Source organism: Aethalodelphis obliquidens, unplaced genomic scaffold, assembly GCF_003676395.1.
Source record: "Aethalodelphis obliquidens isolate GAN/ISIS:26980383/991018 unplaced genomic scaffold, ASM367639v1 scaffold1, whole genome shotgun sequence".
Taxonomy (NCBI): Eukaryota; Metazoa; Chordata; class Mammalia; order Artiodactyla; family Delphinidae; genus Aethalodelphis; species Aethalodelphis obliquidens.
This window is the reverse complement of record NW_020837945.1, coordinates 58,373,152-58,400,284: the sequence shown is the minus strand read 5'-3', so window position 1 is coordinate 58,400,284 and position 27,133 is coordinate 58,373,152. Positions and strand designations below refer to the sequence as shown.

General features: G+C 37.5%; 2 protein-coding genes across 12 annotated transcripts in view; both read right to left on the bottom strand.

Moving 5' to 3' along the window:
- Positions 1–1,482: 1,482 nt before the first annotated feature.
- ABHD10 (abhydrolase domain containing 10, depalmitoylase) lies at positions 1,483–17,529 on the bottom strand. Of its 2 annotated transcripts, none has more exons than XM_027104469.1 (5): positions 15,506–17,529; positions 13,020–13,203; positions 7,350–7,461; positions 6,805–6,942; positions 1,483–2,147 (listed from the first exon to the last, which is right to left on the bottom strand). In XM_027104469.1, the coding sequence occupies exons 1-5, from the start codon at positions 15,636–15,638 to the stop codon at positions 1,803–1,805; spliced, it is 912 nt and encodes a 303-aa protein (XP_026960270.1). In that variant the 5' UTR covers positions 15,639–17,529; the 3' UTR covers positions 1,483–1,802. The 2 variants fall into 2 exon arrangements, with proteins under 2 accessions (XP_026960270.1, XP_026960279.1); XM_027104478.1 differs by lacking the exon at positions 1,483–2,147 and adding an exon at positions 3,605–6,020.
- A 120-nt stretch (positions 17,530–17,649) lies between these two features.
- PHLDB2 (pleckstrin homology like domain family B member 2) overlaps positions 17,650–27,133 on the bottom strand; it is a 129,032-nt gene continuing 119,548 nt past the window's right edge. For 7 of the 10 annotated variants that reach the window (XM_027104377.1, XM_027104410.1, XM_027104430.1 and 4 more), the window contains 5 exons: positions 26,496–26,586; positions 25,317–25,463; positions 23,262–23,481; positions 20,327–20,412; positions 17,910–19,721 (listed from right to left, as the gene is read on the bottom strand). In XM_027104377.1, the coding sequence (XP_026960178.1) occupies positions 19,581–19,721; positions 20,327–20,412; positions 23,262–23,481; positions 25,317–25,463; positions 26,496–26,586 (685 nt within the window). In that variant the 3' untranslated portion in view covers positions 17,910–19,580. Of the gene's footprint in view, positions 19,722–20,326; positions 20,413–23,261; positions 23,482–25,316; positions 25,464–26,495; positions 26,587–27,133 lie in introns of all 10 variants that reach the window. The other 3 variants (XM_027104395.1, XM_027104438.1, XM_027104403.1) reach the window with 1 other exon arrangement.

Sequence of the window (27,133 nt, the reverse complement as noted above, 5' to 3'; positions counted from 1 at the left end):
GGACGCGCAGGCTCAGCGGCCATGGCTCATGGGCCCAGCCGCTCCACGGCATGTGGGATCTTCCTGGACCGGGGCACGAACCCGTGTCCCCTGCATCGGCAGGCGGACTCTCAACCACTGCGCCACCAGGGAAGCCCCATAGGTTTTACTGTGATGGGATTAGTTTCCGGGTTGCCTCTGGCCAATCATTCTGACTCAGGGTCCTTCCTGGTGGCACATGCACCTCTCTGCCAAGATGGATTTCAGCGTGAGGGTTTCTGGGAGGCAGGCAGGACATATCACCTCCTCCCTCCTCCTTTCGGCCCATCCCAGATTTTCCTGGTTAGTTTTCGGTGGCAGCACCTTGTTCTTTATTGGGACCTCCTGTTGTGAGACAACTCAGGCAAGTGGTTATCATTGTGTCTGGCCAAGGCTGGCGGTTTTGATCAACAGTTCCCTGACAGAATGCTGGGACACTCCTAAAATCCAAGTTCCCAGATGCTAGCCAAGGGCGAACTTTGTAAGCAGGTCTCTCTGAGGAGAAGCAGTCATCTGCTATGTTAACTCTTTTCAGCACAGGAATTTTATCCCAACATTCTTCAAAACCTATAAATGTTTCTTCAATTGTCCTTTGAACCAGGTTTACCATTTGCTGGTTCTCTTATTAATGAGTTAAAGAAATTTTTGACACATGCAAGCTAAATAAAGTCCAGTCAAACTTAAAAGCTAAAAGATACCAATTCAATATCAAGGTTGATTACTGCACAAGCTTATTTTAGTTATTAAAAAAAGAACTTTGGGGCTTCCCTGGTGGCACAGTGGTTGGGAGTCCGCCTGCTGATGCAGGGGACGCGGGTTTGTGCCCCGGTCCGGGAAGATCCCACATGCCGCGGAGCGGCTGGGCCCGTGGGCCATGGCCGCTGAGCCTGCGCGTCCAGAGCCTGTGCTCCGCAACGGGAGAGGCCACAACAGTGAGAGGCTCGCATACCGCAAAAAAAAAAAAAACTTTGTATTTCCCTTTCATATTTTCTTACTATCTCTACATTTTAGAAAGCCCTCTGATTTAGATGGCAATCACCTGGCTATTTGTACTTAAGCCACATATTAATAAAACAGGAATGTTTCTGCAGGTAGGTGATAATATAGATTCATTTCTTCTTTGGAATATGAAATCTGAATATGAAAATATTACATCATTGCTTAGGATGAAATTCCCCCAGTTAACTATAAGACATATAGGCCAAAATTTAAAGTGATATATATCCTTTATATATCTGTAAAGTTTTGAGCCCTTAAAAAAGAATAACCTTGATTTTAAGTTCAAATATAACATGCAGAATATAATATATAAAGTAATAGCTTTATTTTGAACTTTATTATGCTTCAGTCATTTCTCTAGTCATTTTAGATTTATTTCAATAAACATTTTCCTATATCTTGTAAACTGCATTTTAAAATCAGAAATAATTTTGCAAATCTCCATATACAATGATACCAAACAAAAAACAAAAAAATCAAGTTTTATTAGCAATTCTGGCACAGTTAACACAAGCATTAGAAGGTAAACATCTCTTGAATAAAAAAATAGGAAATATTTTAATGAAAAAAATCAAGGATTGAAGGAAGGAGAACATTTTTCAAACAGCAGCTGGCACTTTCTTCACAATCTGAATCACTTGTGCAAATACACCATTAAATACTCACATGATATCTACAAAGTAGAGATAAGAGAAACAAACCTTCTAAATATCAGGGTCCTTCATCTGTTATCCAGCTTCCGTCTTCTGGATCCATTACTTTACATTCCAACTAAAACTGTGATTCTAGTTAACTACAGTTGAAAGCTTATCAATTAAGTCATCAATAGTGTAAACCAGCAGTTGAATGTCTGCTTTTTCCTTCATTCGGTGATCACTATTCTTTCGGAGGATGACATCTACATCTGTGCTGACTACTCGGTCAGCAACCTGCATGGACGTATGCCATGGTACAATGTCATCCTTCATGCCGTGGAGCAATCTTATAGGGCAGTTCACAGGAATAGGACTATGTAACAAGCAGTAGTGCTCTGCTTCTTTAATGACACTGTACTGAACGCGATAAAATCCTTCTTCACTGTATTTTGATGGCATGGACCACACACCTTTCATCTCTATTTCCTTTCTTACCTATTGGGAAAAATGAGGAAAACAAAAGTATTTATGCAACATTAACACATACAATAGTCTTAATTCAAGAGAAGCAGTCTTTGAAGAAGGGGAAAACAGATAAAAATATAACGATGATAATTATCAGTAATTAATTACTATGTGCCAGGAGCTGTGACAAGTATTTTCCACATAGTATCTCATATGATCCTGATACTATCTGTTCTTATTTCATTTTTACAAAAGAGGATATTAAAGTTAGAGTAATACATATGTTTAAAGTTGAAAGGTAGTTAACTGCTGTAACTAGGATTCAAACAGATTTAACTAACTTTAACGTGTAATATCTTAAAAATCAGGTATTGCTTCATTCCAACTTGAAAGGGAAAATGAAGGGGAGAAAAGTACAGTAATTTCTTGGAATCAGTACAGGTGGCATTCATATTACATAAAACCAAATCTTGGGAATAAAAATTGTTTACATTTAAAAATCATGAAACTAAAAGTGCATATACGAGAAGTTACTAAAATGGGGATGGGTGGGAGAAGGAGAAGAATAAAGCATAGTGCTAAAAAAGAAAAATAAGACAGTGGTTATTCCGGGGCAACCATACACACCCAATTTTATCCTGAATATTAAAAAAATGTAGTTTTTGCCTTTTAGAGTGCTACGGAATGAGAAAAAATTTGTTTGTTGTTGTGGATGACAAAGAAGTCTTCCAAAGACTTCCTGAAAACTGAGCATGGTATCATTTCTACTCTTAAAATAAAACACTGGGTATTCTTTGATTCTTGAAGAATTTCTATTTTTTACATTATAATTTGTCTTAAACAATTTTTCTAGTTAAAGTAACATATACTCATTATAGAAACGTGGAAAGTATAAAAAGCATAAAAAGGGACTTCCCTGGTGGTGCAGTGGTTAAGAATCCGCCTGCCAATGCAGGGGACACGGGTTCAAGCCCTGGTCCAGGAAGATCTCACATGCCGCGGAGTAACTAATCCCGTGTGCCACAACTACTGAGCCTACGCTCTAGAGCCCATGAGCCACAACTACTGAGCCCTCGTGCCACAACTACTGAAGCCTGCATGCCTAGAGCCTGTGCTCTGCAACAAGAGAAGCCACGGCAATGAGAAGCACACACGCCGCAAGAAGAGTAGCCCCCACTCGCCTTAACTAGAGAAAGCTCACACGAGACCCAACGCAGCCAAAAATAAATTAAATAAATAAAAAACAAAACAGGGCTTCCTTGGTGGCGCAGTGGTTAAGAATCTGCCTGCCAGTTCAGGAGACACCGGTTTGAGCCCTGGTCCGGGAAGATCCCACGTGCCGCGAAGCAACTAAGCCCGTGCGCCCTAGAGCCCGTGCTCCGCAATGAGAAGCCACAACAATGAGAAGCCTACGCACTGCAGGGAAGAGCAGACCCCGTTCGCCGCAACTAGAGAAAGCCAGTACACAGCAATGAAGACCCAACGCAGCCAAAAATAAATAAATAAATAAATTTATTAAAAACAAAACCAAAAAACTCTACCTTTTTTTAAAAAAAAAAAAAGCATAAAAATAAATAAATCACCATAATCCTATTTCGTGGATATAACAACCATTATTATTCTGGCTTATTTCCTTCCAGTATTTTTCTATATGTGTTTGGTTTTTATATATACAATATGTAAAACACTTAGCTATTACAATTCATATACAGTTTTCAGCGCTGGTTTATTTATTCAATATATATATTTCTGGGTTTTAAAAGATTCTATTAAAAGTTTTTAAAGGCTGCATAATTGTCCACTATAATGCATCTAAGATAATTAACTTGACCATTCCCACACTGCTGAATACTTCCATGAACATCTTTGAACATAAAGGTTTATATGCATATAATAAATTCTTTGGAAAGATTATCACAACTTGAACTAGTAAATCAAGATGTAAATAGCTTTAAGCCTCTTGCAACCATATAACATGAAGGGCATTTCTGTCTAGAAAAACAGATGGACATCTTATCAAAAATAAAGAAAAATATAAGGAAAGAAAAGCTACATACAACATATTTCAAGAATTTTGTATTTAAATTTTCAATGAAAACATTATGATTTTTCCACATTTAAAATTGTTGACTTATTACAAATACAAAGAGGCAAAAATGAATTTAAACAGTAAAATATGTATGATATAATCTGTGTACTTAGGAATTTTAATGTCTTTTATAAAATTCCAAAAAGATTTGATTCAGTGTAAAAGCTGTATATCTGAAACCTAGACGTCTAAATATCTATATCCAAATGATTTAAAATTAGTGGAAGCCTAAAAAAACTATAAAATATATGAACCTATATTAGTATCATGGGGTACTTTGCATTAAAGCAACATATGAATCAAATATTTAAAGTAAAAATGATATTCTGTTACCTTCAAGCTACTCATGACTGTTCCTGAATTGGTAATTTCAGTAATAAGAACTTAGTCTCATTGATTATTAGATGAAGTGGGAACTATGTTAATTACTGAGACATAATTAATAATAGTTGTATTTTAAGCATCATTGCCCACCCCAACTAGCTCTGTTATCTGCTATTGAGTTGAATGAATATTGTCCATTTGAAGAACAAACTTAACAAAATCTTATATGTCCCAAAGCCTCAGAAAGTACAGAAATAGCAAAAACAGTATTAATCAGAGAAAATGTACAATATACATAATTTCTACACCAAGAAGAAACTAACAAGGCAATGTGGCTGTGAAGCTTAGACTCCAACAGCTGTGCAACCTGCCTGACGCCCTCTACTGTCCAAAGAAGCAGACAATGATTAGAGTTAGTTAAGAGGTAAGTCAAGTTCCTACATAATGAGTAATGCTGGGTCTTAACATTCCCAGGGCTAAAGAAGACAGTAAAAACCTCCACCTCCATTCCCTTGACACTGCTAGTACTGGCTGTCTATGTGGAGAAGAAGAGATAGTGGTCCTAGTGTCTCTGCTCTTTCTTTACACATGCTTTTAAGTTAATAAGGGTCAACATGTTTCTGTTTAAGGATTTTTGCTGGTCTGATTTAGGATTAGCAAAGATGTACCCTGATTTGCAGGCTATAGATCTTCTCAGTCACTTACAGGTTATCTACCATATCTTCCCTCTGAGTGACGGATACACACACATAAAAATAAATGTACACAGATCTTGTCATTTACCAATAACCTCCCAAAATTGTTTAATCAATTCTTTTCCAGTAGGCCATCTTCTTGAAATAATTTCCTATCATGAGAAGCACTGCATGACTGAGTTAGAGAACAGAGTAAGGGGTCCAAGGTTTACATGCAGAAGGATACAATGGTAGGAAAAATTAGCAGCATGAGGACATGGAGCAACCATGTATAAGAAACAATCAAGAAAGTGAAAACAATTCAGAAATAGGAGGTAAGTGCAAAGAAGATCAGCTTTGTAATTTCAGCTCTGATAGGAAATCATATGAAGAACCTGACTATGCAGACAATGCCATTCTTAAGGAAATGGAAAGAACAATGTGAACTAAGAATAAACAGAACAGAGAGTACATGGCACTGAATTCAATGCCGAACTTGAGGCAAATTCAATGACATTCCACCATTCAACACCACACAGGCTTTTTTTCTTCTTTTGCTTTTCCTCCCCCTCCTGCTCCCCCACTCTGTAGAGCAGTGGTTCTCACACTTCCCCTGCGGGCTTGGTTAAAACAGATTACTGGGCCCCACTCCCAGTTTCTGATTCAGCTGGTCTTGGTGAAGCTCAAGAATATCCATTTCTACAAGTTCTCAGGTGATGCTGTTGCTGCTGGCCTCGGGCCTGCACTTTCTGAACCACTGCTCCGACTGTTTTTCTTTCTGCTAGGGTCTTAGTCCCACAAGTGAAATTTAGAGCCCTAGGAAACATATGCCCAAGGAGAACTTAATTGATTGCAAAACAAAAAAACAACATACACAAAAATAAACAGCTATTACCCACCATTTTTTTTATCCTTGCAGACAACTGAAGTGCTTAAACGTATGTCCAATAATAAAGTATAATAAACGAATTCCCTTCCCAATTATTCCAGAAACCTTATTTCTATCATGAGTTACTGAAGAACATGCTAATGGTGAAAAGCACCTTCTTTTTTTAAAGGTGAGAATTAGGAGTAGAAAAAGAATGCTAACTTAGTATCTAGGCCAGGAATGGCAAGTCTCATCTCCTGTGTATGACTGACAGTGTGTGCTCAGATAACTCTTCTGAGAGAGGATCTGAGGCTTTCAGGCTAAAAAAAAAAAATAGTTTCATAATTGATTAGCCGTCTTAACATGGTCATAGAATAGGTACTATTTCCCAGAAGCCACAAAATAAGACTAAGAGTTCCAAAAAGAGATCACGATGTATAATTCAAATAAACAAATGTGGTTAATAAAATGTTGCTAAAACAAGAAATTTAAAGTGTGATTTCATTCATGTGGCTCAAATATTTGGCAAAATGATTTGAAGTGACTGTGAAAAAAAGAAAACCTTAAACAGGAGACCAAATAGTTAAAGAAGGCAAAGAAATGGTATACAAAAAGGCAGTTAAGACAAAATTTGGGCCAGTGTAACAAGTCAAAGGACAGATGACACATGAACAAAATTCAAAGAGGGAGCAAAATGACAGGAGGGATACACGGAGGTTGCCTGGGACTTACCTCAACAGGAAGCTGATTAAACTGTGTCACTAGGCTATCCACAGCTGTCGCTACACCAATAAGAGCAACAACCTTTTGTGGCCGTGCGATTGCAGCATGAAGCATAAGCCATCCACCGAGGCTAGATCCAACTAGTATCTAAAAATAAAAACATGTAGTTTTAAAGAGGAATTTATTTTTCTTTTCTATAAGGCAGTGAATAATTTCATAGAATGTATATACTTTCTTTCTCTATATTCATTGGCTCCCAGACTTTTAATATTTGGCACAAAGTAAAATTAAGATTATGATTACATTTTGTTAAAGTATTAGGTTTATAATAGAGAATAAACTAGACAAATAAAATTTGTAAAATGAAAAGTAAAATGCTACCTTCGTTTTATGAGAAAGTGAAAATAATAGAACTGATTGATTTGATATTGAAATATAAAAATGGATTGTTAAGACATTTAAAATATTAAATAAATTTTCACATCTAAAGAAACAGCTCAAATGTCATGAGGTTGCAGTCAACAATTATCATCATATTTAACAAAAATAGTCACCTGTGGTCCTTCAGCTAAGTCATCAATTATAGAAAGAACATCTTTTCTCCATTTTCCCACTGTGCATTCTTCTAAGTTACCATCTGAATTTCCAACTCCTGAGTAATCAAACCTGGAAAAAGAGAAAACATATCTATATTTAGATATCTATGTATTTGCTTCTCTAATTTTTAAGGAAGACAGCACATTAATCATTATTACAATGTCTAAAATATATTAAAGTAAAACTGTGAAGTCAATATGTATTTCAGCAAATCCTACTGTCTTAACCTTCAAAGATCTCTCATAGCCACTTACTTTCTCACCTCCTCCACTGCTGCCAGCCTGGTCCAAATCACTATCCTCTCTTGACTGAACTAATGCAAGTCTCCTAGTAGATCTCCATTTTCATTTTTCACCCTCAAAGTCTATTCCCCACACAGTAGTCAGTGATCCTTTTAAAACAAAAATCATGTCTTGCACAAACCTTCCAAAGGCTTTGTATAATCTTCAAATAAAATCCAAAGTCCTTACCATCCTCTAGCCCCTAACTACCTCTCTGATCTCATTGCTTACTGTTCTCTCTCCCTCCCAGTTGTATCCTTACTTTCCTTTTTGAAGTTAATGGAATATAGCACCCACATTCCTGCCTCAGGAGTTTTACAACAGCTTCTCCTTCCACGTGGACTACTCTACTCCAGATATCCACTCAGATTGCTCCCTCACTTCATTTAGGCCTTTGGCTCAAATGTTACATCTCCGTAAGTCTTCTCTGACCATTCAACCTAAAGTTGTGCTTCTTTCATCATTCTCTAGCTCCTTACCCTGCTTTATTCTCTTTATAGCAAATATTGCTACCTGACAATATACATATTTGATTATTGGTTTGTGGTCTATTTCCCACACTAGAATGGAAGCTCCATATGGGCAGATTGTTTTGTTCACACTGCTTTCCCAGTGCCTAGATCAGTCCCTTGCACATGCTAAGTGCTAAGTGTTATGTTTACTCAATTAGTAGAAGGAAAAGAGAAGTCCAGAATCAAATTCATCATCACTAGCTCCTCCTCTTGGTTTTCTTTCCTTCCAACTTCCTAGTTCCCCAGGCTCAGAGTCTGTTTGATCTGTGAACTTTACCTCTCCTTCAAGGTCTCAATTCAATAAATCATGAAGTATCATACCACTCCTGCAGACTGCCCTAAACCCTAGTCATACTGAACTACTCCCAATTCCTGGATAAGCCCTTTCCTAACTTTGAGACTTTGCATGCTGTTCCACTGCCTAAAAAGCCTTCATTCCCCATTCAAACTCCTAGTCATCCTTTAAGTCATGTCACCTCCTTTGAGGAACTTTCTTTGACAGAATGTGTCGTTTAGTAGTAGTAGGTCACTTTCTTTGTACCCAATTAACACCTTTTTTTTTTTTTTATGTGGTACGCGGGCCTCTCACTGTTGTGGCCTCTCCCGTTGCGGAGCACAGGCTCCGGATACGCAGGCTCAGCGGCCATGGCTCACGGGCCCAGCCGCTCCGCGGCACGTGGGATCTTCCCGGACCGGGGCACGAACCCGTGTCCCCTGCATCGGCAGGCGGACTCTCAACCACTGCGCCACCAGGGAAGCCCCCAATTAACACTTTTCATATTGTGTGTTGTAATCAAGTTTTAAATATATGTCTCTGACTAGAATGTCAGTTCTTCAAGGGCAGACTGTTTTATTTCAAGTTTGTTTTTCCGCAGGGTATAGAACACTGCCTGCCCTGTACTATCCTCACTCTCTCATTTTTTCTCACATGCACCCCTTTCTCCTCAGTTTGGTAAGACTGGTGTCTTGGTGCAGGTCTTTCTCATCTTAAACCTCCCCTATCACAGCAGCCTCCTCATTGTGTCATTCTTTCTCCAAATGGACCTACTTTATACTGTCAGGTTTTGTCTGACACATTGTATTGATATGACATTAATTTCAATGCCTTCCTGTGATATATAACATAAAAATTTAGTGCTTTAGCCTGTTTTTAAAGAACGTATTTTAGTCATCTCAGATTGACCTTTTATTTCTTCTGATGACACTACTGCTTTAGTCAAACTGATCAACTTGCTGTTCCTAAAAAAGACTACGTTTTCTGTCTCTGTTTTATGCTTCACCCATTTCCTTCAAGTGGAATATCTTCTCCCATCACCTTCATTACTAATATCCCCTCTCAGAGCTTAGTCCAAATGAAATTTTGCTAGAAAGACTTCCCAGACAAGCTGAAAAAAAAAAACAAAAACCTCTACCTAATGAAACTTCGATAGAATTCACTTTTATTAGTCACAATCATTTTATTATATCCTGCTCTACAAGACAGCTTATGTATTTGTGTCTCATCATTCCTATGAGACTGTAAAGATCCTAGAGGGGAAATACCATCATCTTGTTTTTGTTTCTGCATTCTCCACAGTGGCTAGCATGTGAACCTCACACACTGAGTACTATAATACATATTAAATGAATAGAAGTAGAACGTAAAAGTATAAAGAACTATTTTATTTAAATTTAAAGTATTCAGTATTTTTCTGATTCTTAAAATCTGGTGAAAACTATTAAATCCTAATGTTTTTCGTGTACTTGAAGAATATATATGTGATATATAGTGTATACTCATTTTCTTAGAGATAAGGGATTAAAAAGTGATGGAGGGACTTCCCTGGTGGTGCAGTGATTGGGAGTCGGCCTGCCAATGCAGGGTACACGGGTTCAATCCCTGATCCGGGAAGATCCCACATGGCACAGAGCAACTAAGCCCACGTGCCACAACTGCTGAGCCTGCACTCTAGAGCCCACGAGCCACAACTACTGAGCCCGCATGCCACAACTACTGAAGCCCGTGCACCTAGAGCCCATGCTCCACAAGAGAAAACACCACAATGAGAAGCCTGCCAATCGCAACAAGGAGTGGCCCCTGCTCGCTGCAACTAGAGAGCCCGTGTGCAACAACGAGGACCCAATGCAGCCACAAATAAATAAATAAAATAAAATTTAAAAATAAGTAAATAAAAGTGATGGAGAAAGAAATTAAAATTAGGTATGAAGTGAAGTGGTTTTGGATCCTAGGGAAATAGCGTAACAAGGCAGCTACTGAAGTCTAAATCACGGTTATTATTTCTCCTCAATCCAGGGGATATAGAAGACAGATCAGGGAGAAGAGGGGAGAAAGACACCAACTAATTCTCCTCTAGCCCCCTCTGTGGGCAATCACACATCTCTACTTGCTGTATTTTGTTTACAGTTGCCTTCCAACTACATGGTGAAAATGCAAAACAGATGTAGAGGGCCTTCAAAAAGGAAAATATAAACATTCAGTGATACTAATAGGTGACAATATAGTTCATTCTTGCTGAACCCTAACCAAGTGACAAAGATAATTAAAAAACATTCAGCAGTTTAAAACTTTTAAACATAGTAATGCAATTCTGTCTTAGCAGCCCCAATACTCTGGAACATATTCCCAAATGTAAAATTTTAAATTTTATTAGAAATAATTATGAGAGAAGACCAGCCCTAAAACCATGTGTTTCTGAGCTCCGACTCACTCTTATTTTAGGCATGGTGGCAGGATATTAAAAAAACATTTACACAGAACCGTATGTACTATTCCTTGTGTAATATACAGAACTAACCATTTCCTCATTCAAGATCTAAGTTTCACAGACAAAATCACAACAAAAGTAAACTGAGAAATTGGGAGTATAAATAGAAGATAAAATCTCTTATAAAAAGTTAAAATGCAATCAGTAGCTAATAGTGATTAGATTGAAATGAAGTTTGATGAAAGCAAATAAAAAGGAACCTGATCAAATTAAAAATTGTAATGAAGGGCTATACTTTATAAAGTTTTATAAAGATACACTTAGGCTACATTTTAATACAGTATCACATAATTGTCTGTATACATTATAATTTCATTCTCATTACTTAATATACCTTTAAAAAGAAAATTTATTTCATATGCATCCAAAATGCAGAAAACCCCCTTATATGTCCTGTAGGGAGCTAGGAACTGGTTATAGCTCTCATAGTCTCAATTTAAATTCGAGAACTGATAAAATGGGGATTTCTTGAGTCAAATTCTTTTGGGGACAAAGAAGGAGAATGGTGGCAAGTTTTCTGATATCATCATGTTTTGCTCAGGGTAGTCCTCCCCTTCCTGGATAGCTCTTCCTTCTTACCCAAATCCTAACTATTTTTCAGTGTTCCTTTATAAAGTTTTTTCTATCTACTTCGACTCCTAGTCTTCTCTCACCTTATACAATTTAGTATCCGGCTCTTTGACATAATCACATTTTGATGAATATTTCTGTCTAATTTCCCATATGTATTTTATCTTGCATTTCCCCACCCTGATTACAAGATCCTTACAGGCAACGACCATGTTTTATAATTCTTTGTATATTTCACAGCACCAGTATAGTGCTAGAAAGTCTACCTGTAAAAAATACTCCAGAGTTCTGATCATGAAAATGAAATAATTCAGTTAATTTGATAACAGGAATAAGACAAAATTCATACAATTGACATAATTTTTGCTAATATATCGAATAGATAAAAGTCTTATTTTTAATTCTAAAAGTTTTAAAAATTTTTTATTTCTAATTATTTTTTATTTTATTTCTAAAAGCTGTATTTTCTAGACCTATTGAGTGAATGTTAGTGAAACTCTTCTAAAAACTAGATAAATAGATTTTTAGGTTGCTAGTGCTAGAAAAGAATTCAGAAATTATCTTTCGTCCAATCTCCTCCTTTTTATGATGAAGAAAATAGGTCCAGCATTTATTAACTGACTCATCTCATCAGTTATTGCTAGCATTAATTCTAGAGCCCATGTTTCCTGAATTCCAGGCCAGTGTTCTTTTTACTAAACCATACTATCTCTTCTGGCAAATCAGGCGCTAAATAAATGATTGTTATAAGTAAACAAATCTAATAACAATGTAAACACATGATTTTAGTAAAATAATTATCAGTATGAAATATTAGGAACTGTGAAATCAAGTAGTAAACAACACATCTCCTTATTTATGCTTATACATATTCAGGCTACAGAAGTGAAAGAAAAGAAACTCAGTGGAAATGCGAATTATACAATATTAATTTTACAATACTTTTAAACACATATATTATTTTAAACTACATATTTTAAAAGGAAATAAACAGTGGTCAAATAAATGTCCTTAAGTCCCCAAAGGAAAACCACAATATAATTACGAGATTACAAAAAAGCCAATTAGTATACTGGTTTGTTGTCATGTTAGAATATTGTTTCTAAAGAGCTAAGTTACCACTAGTTTTTTTCTGCCACCATTGTTGGTGTGGCACAAAGACCTTTATTTATTTATTTTTGTTTTTTGTTTTGTTTTGGCAGCGTGGCTTGTGGGATCTTAGTTCCCAGACCACGGATTGAACCTGGACCCTCAGCAGTAAGATCTCGGAGTCCTAACCACTGGACTGACAAGGAATTTCCCACAAAGACCTATAAAAAAGGCCTTTTAAAGGCTGCACTTTACAAGAACCCTAAATAACAAGATGAAAGTTTACAGACCATTAAAATAAATTAATCCATAAAAATGCTGACATTTGTTCCAGTTGGTTAGAGCAGAAGTAATTCTCTACTGCCATAGTAAATGGTAGTAATATTTTCTCTAAAATGTGTTGTTCCTACCTTATATAGGCGTGACCTAGAGATTTGCAAAACTCCTCAATCGCCAATGCTTTTGTACCATTCATATTAGACATATAGCCAGGGATGAAGATAATTCCTGGACTTTTGCCTTTTAGCCTCTTATAAGCCAGGTTTGGAAGGTCTGGTCGACTAAGGAAAGAGATTGATGTCTTTTGTCTGCAAGCTAAACAAAATACACAAAACATAGTTTGCAAACACAGTTTTTCGAAAACCATACATATTTTTAATCTTAACTTTCTTAACTCATCAAATTGATGTCAAATACTATTTCCATTTAATAGAAAAAAATACAGATGTGAAGTATTAAAGTCACAAGTCTGTGCATGGTATCTTTTAAAATCATGTCACAATCAGTGTCTTCTCTGAGCAAGGTCCAATCAGGATTCTTCCAAAATACACAATGAGAAGGAAATTTGAAGGCAACAAAAGACACAGAGACTTGTCAAAAATGTTTTTCTGTTGCTGCTATATCATCTGTCCCAAATAGTATCAATCAACATTCAGATTTACCTACACTAGTTTTAGCCCTTTCTTGTGAGATTTGTCTTCTTTAAAATTTTTTTTAATGTTTAAGGGATTTCACATCCTCTACTTTTTAGTGGGGAGGGGGAGAAACAAGTTTGGTCTGCCCTTGGGAAGTTGTTTCAAAGGTAGAGGTGCTGTGCCCCTTTTATTACTGATTCCCTCTCCACCCATAAAATCATGGGCCATGGTAACAGCCAATCGTGATTCCATATCTGCTGAGGCAGGTTCAATGAGCAGTTTCCTTACAAGTAACCTTGAATAAGTGCATGATAATACCATTTTTGGAAAAAGATTTCTCATAGGACTCCCAATCACTGTGTTTTATTTGTTGGCCTGGTTTTCTGTGAATGGTACACACAAATCTTAGTTCAAGTACAAAGGCACAATGGGTAAACCTTACAAGACTGTTCCATTTCATTATTTTTAAAGTTCCTTCCCTACTGTAAAATCAATACTTGCTCTTAAAAAATGTAAAGACATTTTATAAAAAAAAGTCATTTATAATCCCACTTTCTTCTTCCAAAGAAACTAGGCTTGTGTACTCCCTTAACAGTCTTTTTCTGGACCAACGGAATCTCTTTTTTATTACATGAAACCTTTCTCTACTTTATTGTGGCTAATTAAAACTTCTCACTCTCTTCCATGTAAGCTAATAAAGTTTTCCTCATTTTGGATCTGAGAAGTTGATTTTTTTAAAAACTGAATTGAAGCCCTTAAAGCTATCCCTTTTATATGTAATCCTGTTTCAGAGTTTCAATGTATAGTGAAATATGCCAAATTTAAAACTTTTAGTGAAAAACAAGGCTAGTAGGAGCCAGTTATGTTGGTTGACAGATTGCAGCAGCAAAAATTTCATTTCCCATTTCCTTAGCACTCCAAACTTCCTTCATATCCTCTCTTCCATATTACTTTCCAACAGGAAATTCTCCATGAGATAATTACAATTTGTTTAATCTTGGTGAGTTATAACATTATATCCGTGAAAGATCTTCCTACTGTAAGAATTAGCTCAAAGCCTGGGGCATAAGTGTTCAATGAATGTTTACTAAACAGTAAAAGAGTATCATATTCTAGTTAATGTAATGACATACTATACTTTGCTAGAAAAACAGATATATAACCGCCTTTTGGTTGTGTACAATTAAATGTAAGTTAAACTGATAATATGCTTAAAATTTTTAACTCAAAGGGTATTTGCCATGACAATTCCCATTCCAAGCACGATGCATCTGACAGCTGTCTGGCAAGGGTGTGAACACAACAAAACAAAAAAATAAAAAGACATAATTCAGAAAGACAGACTACATATATGGGAGTTGGGAGTGGAGGTAGGGTGGGACGGAGAAGAATCAAGCACAAGGAATGGAAATATTCAGGGGCTCTAATTTTTCGTCCAAATTCTAGTTTCCTTTGTAGAGTAATGACTACGGTTTTTACTGGGCTTCGATCATGGAAAAAAAAAAAGAACAAAAAACTAGAAATTAGGCTTGATAACGGCGTTTATACTTTTCCAAAGAAAATGTTCATACTTTAAAATCGCTCAAGTCAAGGGAGGGCAGGTCTAAGCATCTTAACAGTCACGATCTGTAAACCCTTTAGAACTAGCAGAGAAGAGCAAAAGCAACTAATAATCAAACGCATTAAATGCACATCTGAATGTTTCCTAATGTTGGCGCTTAACAAAGGGGAGGCGGGCAGAGAGGATCCTTAGACTGCAGAGCGTAACGCCACCAACGGCCCGGGCTGTCCAGAATACCCCAGGGCCGGGCAGAGCTCTCCTCACAGCCTTCACCAGAATTGTCGAAAGCGCCTAGAACTGGGGTACTGAGAACCGGGGAAGGGCATTTCTGAACGGGGCGCCAAAAACGCATGGCACAGGAACTGCCGGAATCCGGGATGTTCGAAAGTACGCGTCCTACTCCAGCCTTTCGGACACTGACCTGGGAGCCACCGTGGCGCCCGCTCGGCCTTCGGTGCAAGTAACGTGCTGAGCCCACGGTGGAAGCCGAAGGAGACGGCCATCCAGCCCCACCTGCGACAAGGTACCCAAGAGAGCAGACCCACCCTCGCCATCTTCCCAACAGCCCCTGCGCCCCGCGCCGACCTACAAAGACGCACAGCGCCCAGAAACTGAGCTTGCGCATGCGCCGCCCTCTGGAAGACGCAACTTGGTAAACAGCGCCTGTCCGAGTTTCGACCCCCGGAGAGCGCACATGCGCAGAGCGTCGTCGCTCTTCCCAGCCTTTCGCTGTTGGGCTGTTCTGTCGGGGAGGTGCGGTCTGTGAGTTTGGGATGTTTTGAGCGCCCTCTGTAGGCTGCTTTCTCGGTGGGTAGATACCCCAGGACTGGAAGTGAGGAGAGTAACCCCACCCACCGTTCCTAGATAGGAAACCATCTCATCATCCCGATGACAGTACGGAGCTGAAACATAAAGTGCTAGACTTGCTGCGTTACAAGTAGTTCTCACCCCCTGACAGTTTTGACCTGTACCGGAAATGGTTTGAAGATCTGACCTTAATCCTGCTTGTATAAACGCCTGGAGTGGAATCGAACTTTCGCCGCTCCTTCGCCCTTTTAAAGTTTGTTTTAGCTCTTTGTATGCCTGACTGTTGAAATACTCTGACCCCTGTCTCATACTATACGCAAAAATAAATTCCAGTAGATAAACGGTCTCAACAGAAGAATAAAACCGGAATAGTTCTGTTCACCCTGCTCCTAGAAATGATAAGAAAAAATATATAATTCCAATAAAATTGGCCAACAGCTGTGATAGGCAGTTCATATATGTAAACATGATGATCAACCTCACTAACTGAAAAATTGGAATTAAAAAAATAACCCATGCCATTTTTCCTACCCATCAGATTGGCAAAAGTTAAAAAGAACAACTATTGTTCTTTTTAACCTTTTTCCGGCAAGGAAGCTGGGCAATGGGCACTCATGTATGGTTGGTGGGAGGGTATACTGACAAACTCTTTTTGTCAAGTAACCTGACCACCTATGGCAATTTAAAATATGCATCATTTTCAATGCCCTTTGACCCAATGGCCCCAATTTGTGACTATCCTATAGAAAATACTAGTTTATAAGGATGCATATTATCTACTAGAGCACCACTTGTAGAGGCAAACAGAAGAAAAAAATGGAATGGCCAATTTAAAAAAATGGTTGAATAAACTGTGGTACAAGGCTTTCTGGATTCCTGCTCTGACACCCTTCAAAGCAATTCTTGGAGGCCTCAAGCATCAACAAGTAAGGACTAGTTTTTTTTGTTGTTGTTTGTTTTCTATTTCAAAGTTACTGTAGCTGGTTTAATACTGGATACAGTGAATCCAGCCTATCTTTGGAGTCTTGAGAACCTGTCCTATTAGAACACACCAGAAAAGCTAGATAAATAAAAACTTAATAGATCTCTTTCTTGAGAGGTGTATTGCCAGAAACACCTCCTGGACAGCTGCTTGATTTAGCAACTTTCTCCAAAAGCTGCTGAGCTATTTTGCTAGTTCTCCATTAAGTCTGTTGTAGACTCAAAAGTGACTAAAATCACTAAGGTGATGCCCAATGCACATCACTTCAGCATCCTTTGTATCTTAACAATAAACACTTCTCCCTATGGTTCTGGATATTTGCAAATATTCCCAATCATTCCTGTCCCTGTTCTGTCCCTTTATTTTTGCAGGTCTTCTTTCATTTTATGTGCAGGAAAAAAAAAAAATCTTACTTGTTCTCATAGTGGGAAAGGCACTGCACAAAAAAAGCAGGGAAACCCATGGACCATTTTCTCCATCCACCTTCATCAGTATAACAAATCAGGAAAAATTGTAGCTAGAGTCAAGTGAAGATGCTTTTACTGACACCAATGGGCCTGAAGTAGACAAATTTGTTTCCGTTAACCTACTATCAATGTTGCCTTCATTGACAGGTGTGAAAGGACATACCGTAGAGGGCGGTTTCTTCCTCTGAAATCTGCTGCCTTGTTCAGGGAAACAAATGATGTCCCCACCAAGTAAAGCCTTAGAACTTTAACTTCATACCTGCATGATTTTTTCCCCATCAGAGAGAAGGATAGGTAAACACAGTCCTTCAATCCCCAGTAGTAATTGCATCTGTGCAATTAGACAAAAAGATGTCAGGTTTCTCAGGGGTTATCTCATTTTGTTAGCAACAGGAATGTGTCCAGAGATATTTCTGATTACTTCAGTTTATAAACTACAAGTCATAGTGTTAGCACACAACAACCTTTATGTCGATTCTACAATGGACTTTTGCTGATTAATCCATCCCCTGTCATGTAACCAATGGGTGACTTCCTAATGAGAGATGAGTTTATTTTCAAATGTGAAATCTGGTCAATATTTTAATCCAAACTCAACATATTTTAACACACATATTGGAAAGGTTTACTATATCATGCAAGGCATAAAGTTGATTAGAATATCTTTACAATCCTATGAAGAGGTTAAAGTACAGTTCAGAAAAGTTATATCTTTACATTAACCAACAAAAGTTTAGCAATTGTATTTCACTCTCATTACAGGGTTTAGGGGTGAACTCTGAAAAAACAGATTATAAAAATGTCTTCTGCAATTGTGATTTTGTCCTTCACTGTTCAAGTAAAATCATGTGTCATCCAGTTGCAAAATCTTATTATTGGCAACATGTAATCAAACCAAACCACTGCAAATAAAAAAAAAAAAATTGTACCCAGGCAGGCCTGACAAAGATTTTACAGACACTTCTAATCTAATCATTTCGCTTGTACTAGTAAGTAATGTCATTATTTTCCGCTTCTATTCTTTTGCCAATGTGTAGAAAGAGTACATTCATACTTACAAACGCACACAACATGACAAACCAGGATAAATGGCATTTGAAAATCATTATAAAAGGACTTTCCTGAAGTCATTTCATTCAACAAAAATTAATTTAACTCTAAAAAACAAAGGCTAATTGTAAAGAAAATACATAATAAAATAGTACATTACAGAGTACATTAAGTTGAACTTCATTTGCCTTTTCATGGAATCACAATACTTCTGTAAATAAGGATTTTAATTGGTCTGTTCTTTGGTGAAAACAGCTGTATTTCATAGTTGTGTCATGTGAGGCTGCAACAAAGAGAAATCAGATAATATAAAGAAAATCAGCTACTGGTTGCCTTTATTCTCAGTACTGGGAATGGAGAAGTCTTCATCAAAATAGCTCCTAAGTATTCTCTTTATTTTAAATTGCCCAATGTGACAGAATGTCTAAGACTGCTTCTTCCGAAAACACACAGCTTTTTGTTCTTCTTTTACAAAGAGTAGTTTGCTATATATGTACAGTAGCTTATGCTGGTAGTGATTCTTCAAAGTCAACTTCCTGGGCACTTGTTGGCATCAAAGTACCATTTTAAAATGTAGAATAACACTAACTGCAGTTCATCGCTTGAAACTACTACTGTTAAACAAAGGTGATATCAAGTCTTTGGTTTTGGTGTAGTACTTTAAAAGTAGGGCCAAGCTCCTCGTACAATATATTCCCTTCCAAGCCCTTATTTGCTTATATTTATAAAATAACATTCAGCAAAATACTCCTTTTTCAAAAAAGCCAGTTGATTACCAGTAAAGTCAACGCCAATGATTTGGATGCTAAAATAATTTCATATTTTCCAAGTACATATAGACACTTGTAAATGGTTTAGTTCATTTCACCAAAATCAACAATTGATAAAAAAGAATTTATAAGAAATGTTCCTATAAGTGATGCTATTTACGAAAATAGTGTTTTCTTTCTCCTAGGTGCTTCAATTCTTTGCTATTTATGATCAAGCTTTGAGTTATTTATGCTCAAGCTTTGAATTAAAATCCCTTCTTTCCCTTTTACAAATGACTTCCTGTTTATATGAAAACGGTTCTGAGTATCCGTAGTTAAAGGGATGGGTCTCTTGGGTCTTTCCACCTGGTGTTGAATATGGCTTTATTCTTGTAAGAAATTATTGCAGTCTGCCCTGAAGTGGACTATTGCGTTAGTTCACTACAACAAGAAGTGAGTGTAACCTTCCGCCCCAGTAACTATAACATCCATCCAGATCCGCATGGCTTCTGGCGATGGGGCCACCATATAGTAGATTCTGTCATGCGTCTTGACGCTAAAGGTGAGTAATGGATTAGGACTCTAAAAAAAAAGGAAAAGAACATAAAATAAAATCTTGAAATTATAACATTAAATATAACACAGAGATATGTGACGGCTTCTATGTAGCTATTACTTCTGTTCTAATGTAACCTATTCCCTCGCCCTCAACACCTTTCTCAAGATTGACCATATTTCTGGCCTTTCTGCACAAGAACTCTCACAGTGAGCTCACCAGTAGTTTTAGCAGCTACTTGAAAAGCTCCAGCAGGGTATCTAGCTGATAGTGGGTGCTCTAAAAATAGCTCAATAAATGTTATTCTTAGCCCTACTAAGATGTTTCCTTATGATCTTCCTCATAAGTAGGTAGTAGCTCCTTCTTAGAAGCCTAGCAAAGAGTTACTTAGCAGGGTCTCCCAAACCAATATATCCAGAATATTTTCTCATTTTGTCATGATTTATTTTTTCACAAAAAGATCAGCTGCACTAATTACTTTACTTCCATGTTTACTTTTCCAGCACCATTCTGATCATATCTACCCATTATGTCAGAATAACAAATCGAAATTAATTAGAATTCAAAAAAATACCTTTTCCCCTACTTAATTATGCATTCAAATCGTAGGAATCTGAAATTCAATGTTTACCTTATTAGCATTCTTGAGGTGATCATAATAGACTTCTTCAATGGCTTGAAAGTATATTACTCCTTTTAATTTAGCTTCATGCTTGTCTGCAATGGTAGATGAGTGTTAAAACAAATACTTTATCACCACTGATGGACAGGAAAAGTTATAATTTCATTATAACTATCATCATTAAAATATTTATCTAGCATTTAAATTATCTAAGATGAATTAAGATAACCTAGGTTAGTACATTAGCCACACTCTATCCTGAAAAAAGAAAAAAAAAAAAAAAGGTTGGAATTAGCAACCTTAAACAAAAGAGACTAAGTGACTTTACTCAAGGCTCTTCACAAATTAGCAGTCAAAAGGTAACCCAGAATACTGACTGTCAGGTTAGCACACAAAGTGTAAACACCATTGACATCAAGATAAATTATTTCCCCACATTCTCCAAGATAGTAGTTGTAATGAAAATATTAATAGGCAGCTCTGTTGCAATGAAATTTGTAACAAGTGTGTTTTTTGATTTCTAATTTAAAATAAGATTCTACTTATGTTTCTTTCCTATCAAATTTCTTGTCTAGTATACTTGATATTTTATCCTGTTCTCAACAGAGTTTCATGTCAATAATTTAATGTCCTTTCAGTGCAGCGTTTTCCAAACCGCTTCCAAAGATTTCGTCAGATTTGCCATAAAAACCAAACAGAGCATAAAACAAAACAAAAAACAACCAAACCACCGACCAAACAGCATCACTCTGTGGTGCCTAATAACACCAATATGTTCTTGAAACATTCTGTAATTTAAACTCTGCAGGAATGATAACACATGCAAGCACATTAAAGAATCTCAAAATGATGGATGAGGATACAGAGAAAGAGACTCTATCATACCCTGTTGGTGGAAATGCAAATGAGAAAGTCTCTTGTGGGAAGTCAATTTGGTCAAACATACACAATGAAAAATGCCAGAATTCTTACTCAGCAATTCTGCTTCTAAAACTGTATCGTACAAGACCTACTCCTGCACGTGCACGTGTATTTGGGTTCGTTAGAGCACAAGCTGCAAAAGATCTGCTGGAGCTTTAAAAGGGAACTGATCTAATGCTAGACCAGCCGTGCACTGCAGTCTACACAGCCACTGAAAAGACTGAGGTAAATCTGCAAGTGCTCAAAGAGAAAAACCTTGAAATACTGTTATGTGAAGAAAGGTATGAACAGAGTGAATAATTTGGTCCTAACTGTATTAAAGAAGAAAGAATACCTATATAGACTGAAACATACATGAAAAGGAATGGAGTAAGTCTGAAAGGATATTTCAGGCTTAACAGTGTTAGAAAAGGTAGAACTTTTGTGATGGGAAGAGACTTACTTCCATTATATAGACTTAATTCCTAGGGAAACTCTGTTTTAATTAATACCATGTTTGGTGGGTTTCCACCAGTTTCTGTGAAAGAGGAGGTCCATGTGTCTCTCAAACATTTGGTGGAAAAGGTCCTGCAACAATGAATTCATGGGAAAACAATAATACTTTGTTTTTTGGAAACAGAGGTAAAATAAAATCTGGAGATAAAAGTAAACCTTGTCAGTGTTTCAAAGCAGGCAGAAAACTGGGGAAGAAAACTTTTGTTTGTAGGGGACTTCAGATATGAGAAAGAATCTGAAAAATACAAGCTGAAGAATGAAATACAAATCCCAGAGAAAAGGAGCAGAAAAGAGTGAAGCTGTTTTGTCTGAGTTATTTTAAAATTTTATTTTTGGAAAATTCTGGCTGAGGTTGTCTTTGGAGACTAGCATGTAGCGAAGTTTTGTTTATGCATTTTGCAGACACTAAATTGGCATTTATTACATAGGCATCTTTTCTATTGTATTAACTAAAGAGACTGTCTCTGGATTCTTATAAAACCCAAGGTCAGAAAGCCCAAGAGAGGCAACCTGTGAGGGTTAGTAGACCATTTACTTCAGGCCACTCGCCCCTGTAGCAACTGGAACCCCACCCAAAGAGCCCCTAACTGAAAGGCATGCACCCCCTGCCCTTTCCTCACCCCGATTCTGGGGCTCCACTGCCACTGTTTCCTTTCTTCCACATGCTTCTTGGTTGCTCACACCCCTATTCATAAACATACCCTGACCTCACACTACAGATTAAATGACTGGACTGTTATTTTTTATTACCTTGATACACTTGGTAATAATTCCCAACAATGCTCATAAATGCTGATACAGTCACCCCAAGGCAGGGTCTCTTCATAACCTCTAGTCTGATTCTCCTCTTACTCAGCAGTTGAAAAGAGGGCAGAGCTATTCTTATGCTGCTAATGGACATATTTCATATGTGATCTACGTGTAAATAAGGGGCTTCTTAATAAGTAAACCGGTTACACAAATACTCCTGTATTTATAGAAGATTCAGTAGGGTATCGTTCTCATAATCCATCATTTAAAGAATCCAAAAATATTCCAGTCACTTAATAAATACTTATTCACTAGTTCACTGATAAGCTTCACTCTCTGTGCTGAAATTGTCATTCTAGTATATAAACTACAATTGAATGACTGTCAGTTAAGCTGCCTAATTGTGTGTGACTTTAGAGCATATGACCATAGAGAAATAAATAGAAACCTTTTTTTTCTGATTTCACGGTTTAAAAGATAATATTTTGGTCTAAAAACTAAATTCCATTTAATATTTATTTGGGCTTGAGCTTATTTCAGAACTAGAATAGACTAACTCACACTTTTTAAATAACATAACTTTTATTATTTCTAGAGGAAATTCATATCAGGTGGACCATATAATCTGAATAGAAAATAATATACATCTATCAAGCTAATATTGCCATTAATTCTATTACTTATCACTCTAATTATTTATTCTGAATTTCATTGCCTTTGTTCTTTAACAGAGAATTCCTGATTTGAATATATCACTCAGATTTTTTTTATCACCCACCTGCATAATAAGAGAAGGTGCGCTTGTTCCGATCAAAAACAAACCAACGTTTTTTCCAAGTTTTAATTTTTCCACCCATTTTGATGAGGAATCCTCTGCAGGTCTTCTCTGTGATTGACACATGATAACAGGTATCAATATTGTGGCCAGCAGTCTCCACGTGGCTGCGCAAATCAAAGTCTTCCTTCCGGATGGGCAGATAACGGGTCAGAGGTCGAGCCTGGAAAAGCACAAGCCCATCTCATCTATAGCTAATTATTTGTTTTGTTTTAGGTCACAGATGTTTAGAAGTGAAAGTGGACTGAAAAGCCTAAGTGTTAAAATGTCCATGTGATTATGAGAACTTAAGCTAAACATTGTCATTTGGAATCTAAAAAGAGAATGGCATTTTAAGAAGGATGCTATGGTATGGGGGGGAAAATGTGGATAAACTCAGGCCAACAGATTCTATTCCTTGAAATGGCCAGATGAGAAAATGGAAACATGTCGTTTACCTTAGCTTTAACAGAGGTACTTAGCACTTAAAAACACAGGGAAATAAGGCATGAAGTTATCTGGGCTGCTCCTTACAGATGAGGCCTCCTCCTCTGTAATGTATCCAGGAGTTCTCCCTGCCACAACTCAACAATAGTTCTCCTTAAATAACCGCAGACATGACACAATCGACTGAACATTATTTAGTAAGTCCAGCCCCCGAGGGTGTATGTACATGTCGGCTTGCATACACCCTGTGATAGAAATTGAAGGCAGAGATGTATGTTTTGAAAAGTGAAGCTAAAATAAGGTAAGAAGTGGAATCAAAGCTGTACCCAATGAACTGTCCAGGACGAGACACTGAAGAGATGTACATAGATGTCTTTTATTTTACTATGGCCGGAGTAGAGGTTCATCGAATCTAGGAAGCACATATTGCCACGGGTAGTATTTCTAAAATAGTCTTTTATTTTATCCTGTTAAATAACCCCACCCCTTTGCCCTGGGGGAAAATAACCTAATCATACACTTGGAAGCAAAAGTTATAATTGGGATTAAAATAGAATTGTGCCTTTTGGTTTTGGCTTCAGATATAAAACAGGCATGGGTGACCTTTACACTAAATCAAAATGTGACAGAGGTTTGGCATAATGAAATAAAATGAACAAGTTTTACTTTGTATTTTGCCTTTATTTTGCCTTTGATTTTGTGGTACTTTGACGTTAGACAGATGCCACAGATTTACTGAGCCCTCGAAGCACATGAGGCCTTAAGGCGAGTCTCCAACCGTTGTACTTCAGACTGCCAGCAACTGTGAGGAATAAGGGAATTGGTACCTTTTTCCATGAAGTCTAGTAAGCTTTGGTAAAACTGATTCGAACTTTAAATTACATAGCACTTAAAATTTTATTTTAGTTTCTCAGGAAACATACATTATGTAAGCAGTTCTAGTGACAAGAACAGAGATTCAGACTCTACTGACTGAGATAGGAAGTCAAACAAAGTGGATGGTTTTCCTGAGTTTTGCTTGAGTTCAGGAATCCTGTGCACATGTGTGTGGACTGGTGCAGCAAAGGGGAAATGTGTGACAACACAGTGGTTAGGAAAAAAAAACCCAAAACATGAACACCACCACCAAACAACTGGGCTGGTAAAAGTATCCTGTTCTGGAGTGTTTGCTTCCAAAAGATGTCTTAATAGAATCCCTTCTCTTTCTCAACTGAGTTTGGGTGTTGTATTTGTTTTCAGTAATGAATCCAGCTGCATTTTCAAAGCTGCTCAAGAAGACATTCTCCTTTTAAATATACCACAAAAAAATGGGTAGAAGAAAAAGTGCCTCTCCAATCAAAATGTGCCACATATAACTAAAGAAAAATATCATTATGTTAGTAGTTCCCAGTGGGTTTTGAAATAAACACACATTTTTTTGGCCCATTAATGCACATCTTTCTCTCAGCCATTACAGGTCAAGGGCTAATAGGCAGCACAACCAAAGGCATCCTCAGACATAGCATGACCGTCTTCTGAAAAACGACCACCAGGGGGCAACCTACTCCAATCCATCCAGATTGACCAACCAACCTGTGCCCTTTGTTTCTCCCTTATTTTTACTTCCTTTTCAATTAACTTCTGCCTCTGGCTGGTTTCTTCCTGCAATCGTTTTTCCAGGAGTTCTCGGCGTCGTTTTTCTTCTTCCAGAGCTCGTTTCTTGGCTTCCATTTCCCGTTCCTAAATATCATTATGCAGAAAAAATTTTCAGCCATACTGGTTATACTTGAATGATTCCAATACGAAAACAAATAATTCTCACTATACAATTCCTGATTTTATAGCCCAGTATATATCTAAGACTAAAACACCCGTAATCACCATTCACAGAACTTTCACAAGCATCCTGTGCAGAAATGCAACCACTACATTTAATTAAAAATGAGATATTAAGTGAAACACAGCTTGTGACTCTATTCAGTCATTTCATACTAATGACCCCATATATTAAAAACGCTCCATTTTTAATATAAAAAAGGCTCACTAACTGTGACCCAACACCAGTCACAACTTTCGGCCTTTCTTTGATGGCCGTAGGTCCTTCCAATTCCTGTTGTTGCTCTGTGGCTTCCTGGCCGACGGTCACAGAGGAAGTGCCCAGGGAAGTTAGAAGAGGAAAGGAGGTGCCCTTTCAGGCAGGATGCAAAGGCATTTGGGGAATTCCTAAGGAAGTTCAGATTCTGGCTTGAAATACAGTCACAATAACATGGGAGTTTTAATATTACAATAGTGTCTTTACCACGAACTGGCAAGGCAGAGAGAACGCGTAAAGACCTGCCATTCCTCCTGTTCCCCGGCAGGCAAACAAAGGCGCCATTGAAGGGAAAATGTAATACAAAGCATTCATTTCAGTTTATGTCCACACAATATGCATTTTACATTATGAAAAGTGGTAGTGCAGTAAGGAGCCGTAGAGAACATCTCTCTAACACCCTCACTTCTCAGAAAGGAAAATGGGGCCAGTGGGAATTCCCTGGCACTCCAGTGGTTAGGACTCTTTGCTTTCACTGCCGAGGACCTGGGGTTCAATCCCTGGCCAGGGAACTAAGATCCCACAAGCCATGTGGCATGGCCAAAAAAAAAAAAGGAAATGAGGCCAAGGAAGGTGGAGTGACTACTCCAAGATCACGCTGCTTACTGAGGCCTGAAAACAGTTTCCCAGTGTCAAGTGCAGGGCATCTTGAACTACTACATGAAAGATATTAGGCCTACCCTGGATTCAAGAAGCCTGGTCTTCTCCGCATGAGCCTGCTTCAGAAGTCTCTCCATTTCTTCTATTCGGGCAATATTTGAAGTGCTGGCACTGAAGAAAACACAAAAGCCTTTCAAGAATACTGCTTCTTACTGATGTCTCTTCAAACACACACACACACACACACACACACACACACACACGACAAGATCCAATACAATTTAAAGGATGTTACTTACAAGAATCACTGGTCTGAAGAGGCAAGTCAATTCAACTCTGAAAACTGTAGGTGAAACTTAACTTACCTCAGTTTTAAGAGATAAAACATAGGCGAGGAAAATAATACCAAATAAAGTGCTCTACTCATAAATAAACCAAAACCAACTCCTACAAACTGTGTTCTCAAAATGTCTCCTCCAAAGTCTAAAAATTTTGGCTTGCGGGAAGTCTTCCCGTTAGTTTAATTATTCAGGGATGCCAGACCAACAACACTTTCACCAAAGTTCTATGTAGATGACCCCTAAATTTGGAAGTCACTTTATTTGGTTTGGGATCATGTATCACCAGCTACTTTTTTGTTATGCCTTTTTGCTTGTGGACATTTTATTTCTTAAATGGTGATCTAAGATGGCCAGTTAAAAAAATGAATTCTCTTACA

What these genes read in the sequence shown, in the direction of transcription:
- ABHD10 (XM_027104469.1), bottom strand. Translation starts at nt 15,638, where the DNA reads ATGGCGAGGGTGGGTCTGCTCTCTTGGGTACCTTGTCGCAGGTGGGGC. An exon ending in GGCGCCACGGTGGCTCCCAG is followed by an intron (nt 13,204 to 15,505) that starts GTCAGTGTCCGA and finishes TATTTTGTTTAG; the next exon opens with CTTGCAGACAAAAGACATCA. An exon ending in ACTTAGCTGAAGGACCACAG is followed by an intron (nt 6,943 to 7,349) that starts GTGACTATTTTT and finishes TTTTATTTTTAG; the next exon opens with ATACTAGTTGGATCTAGCCT.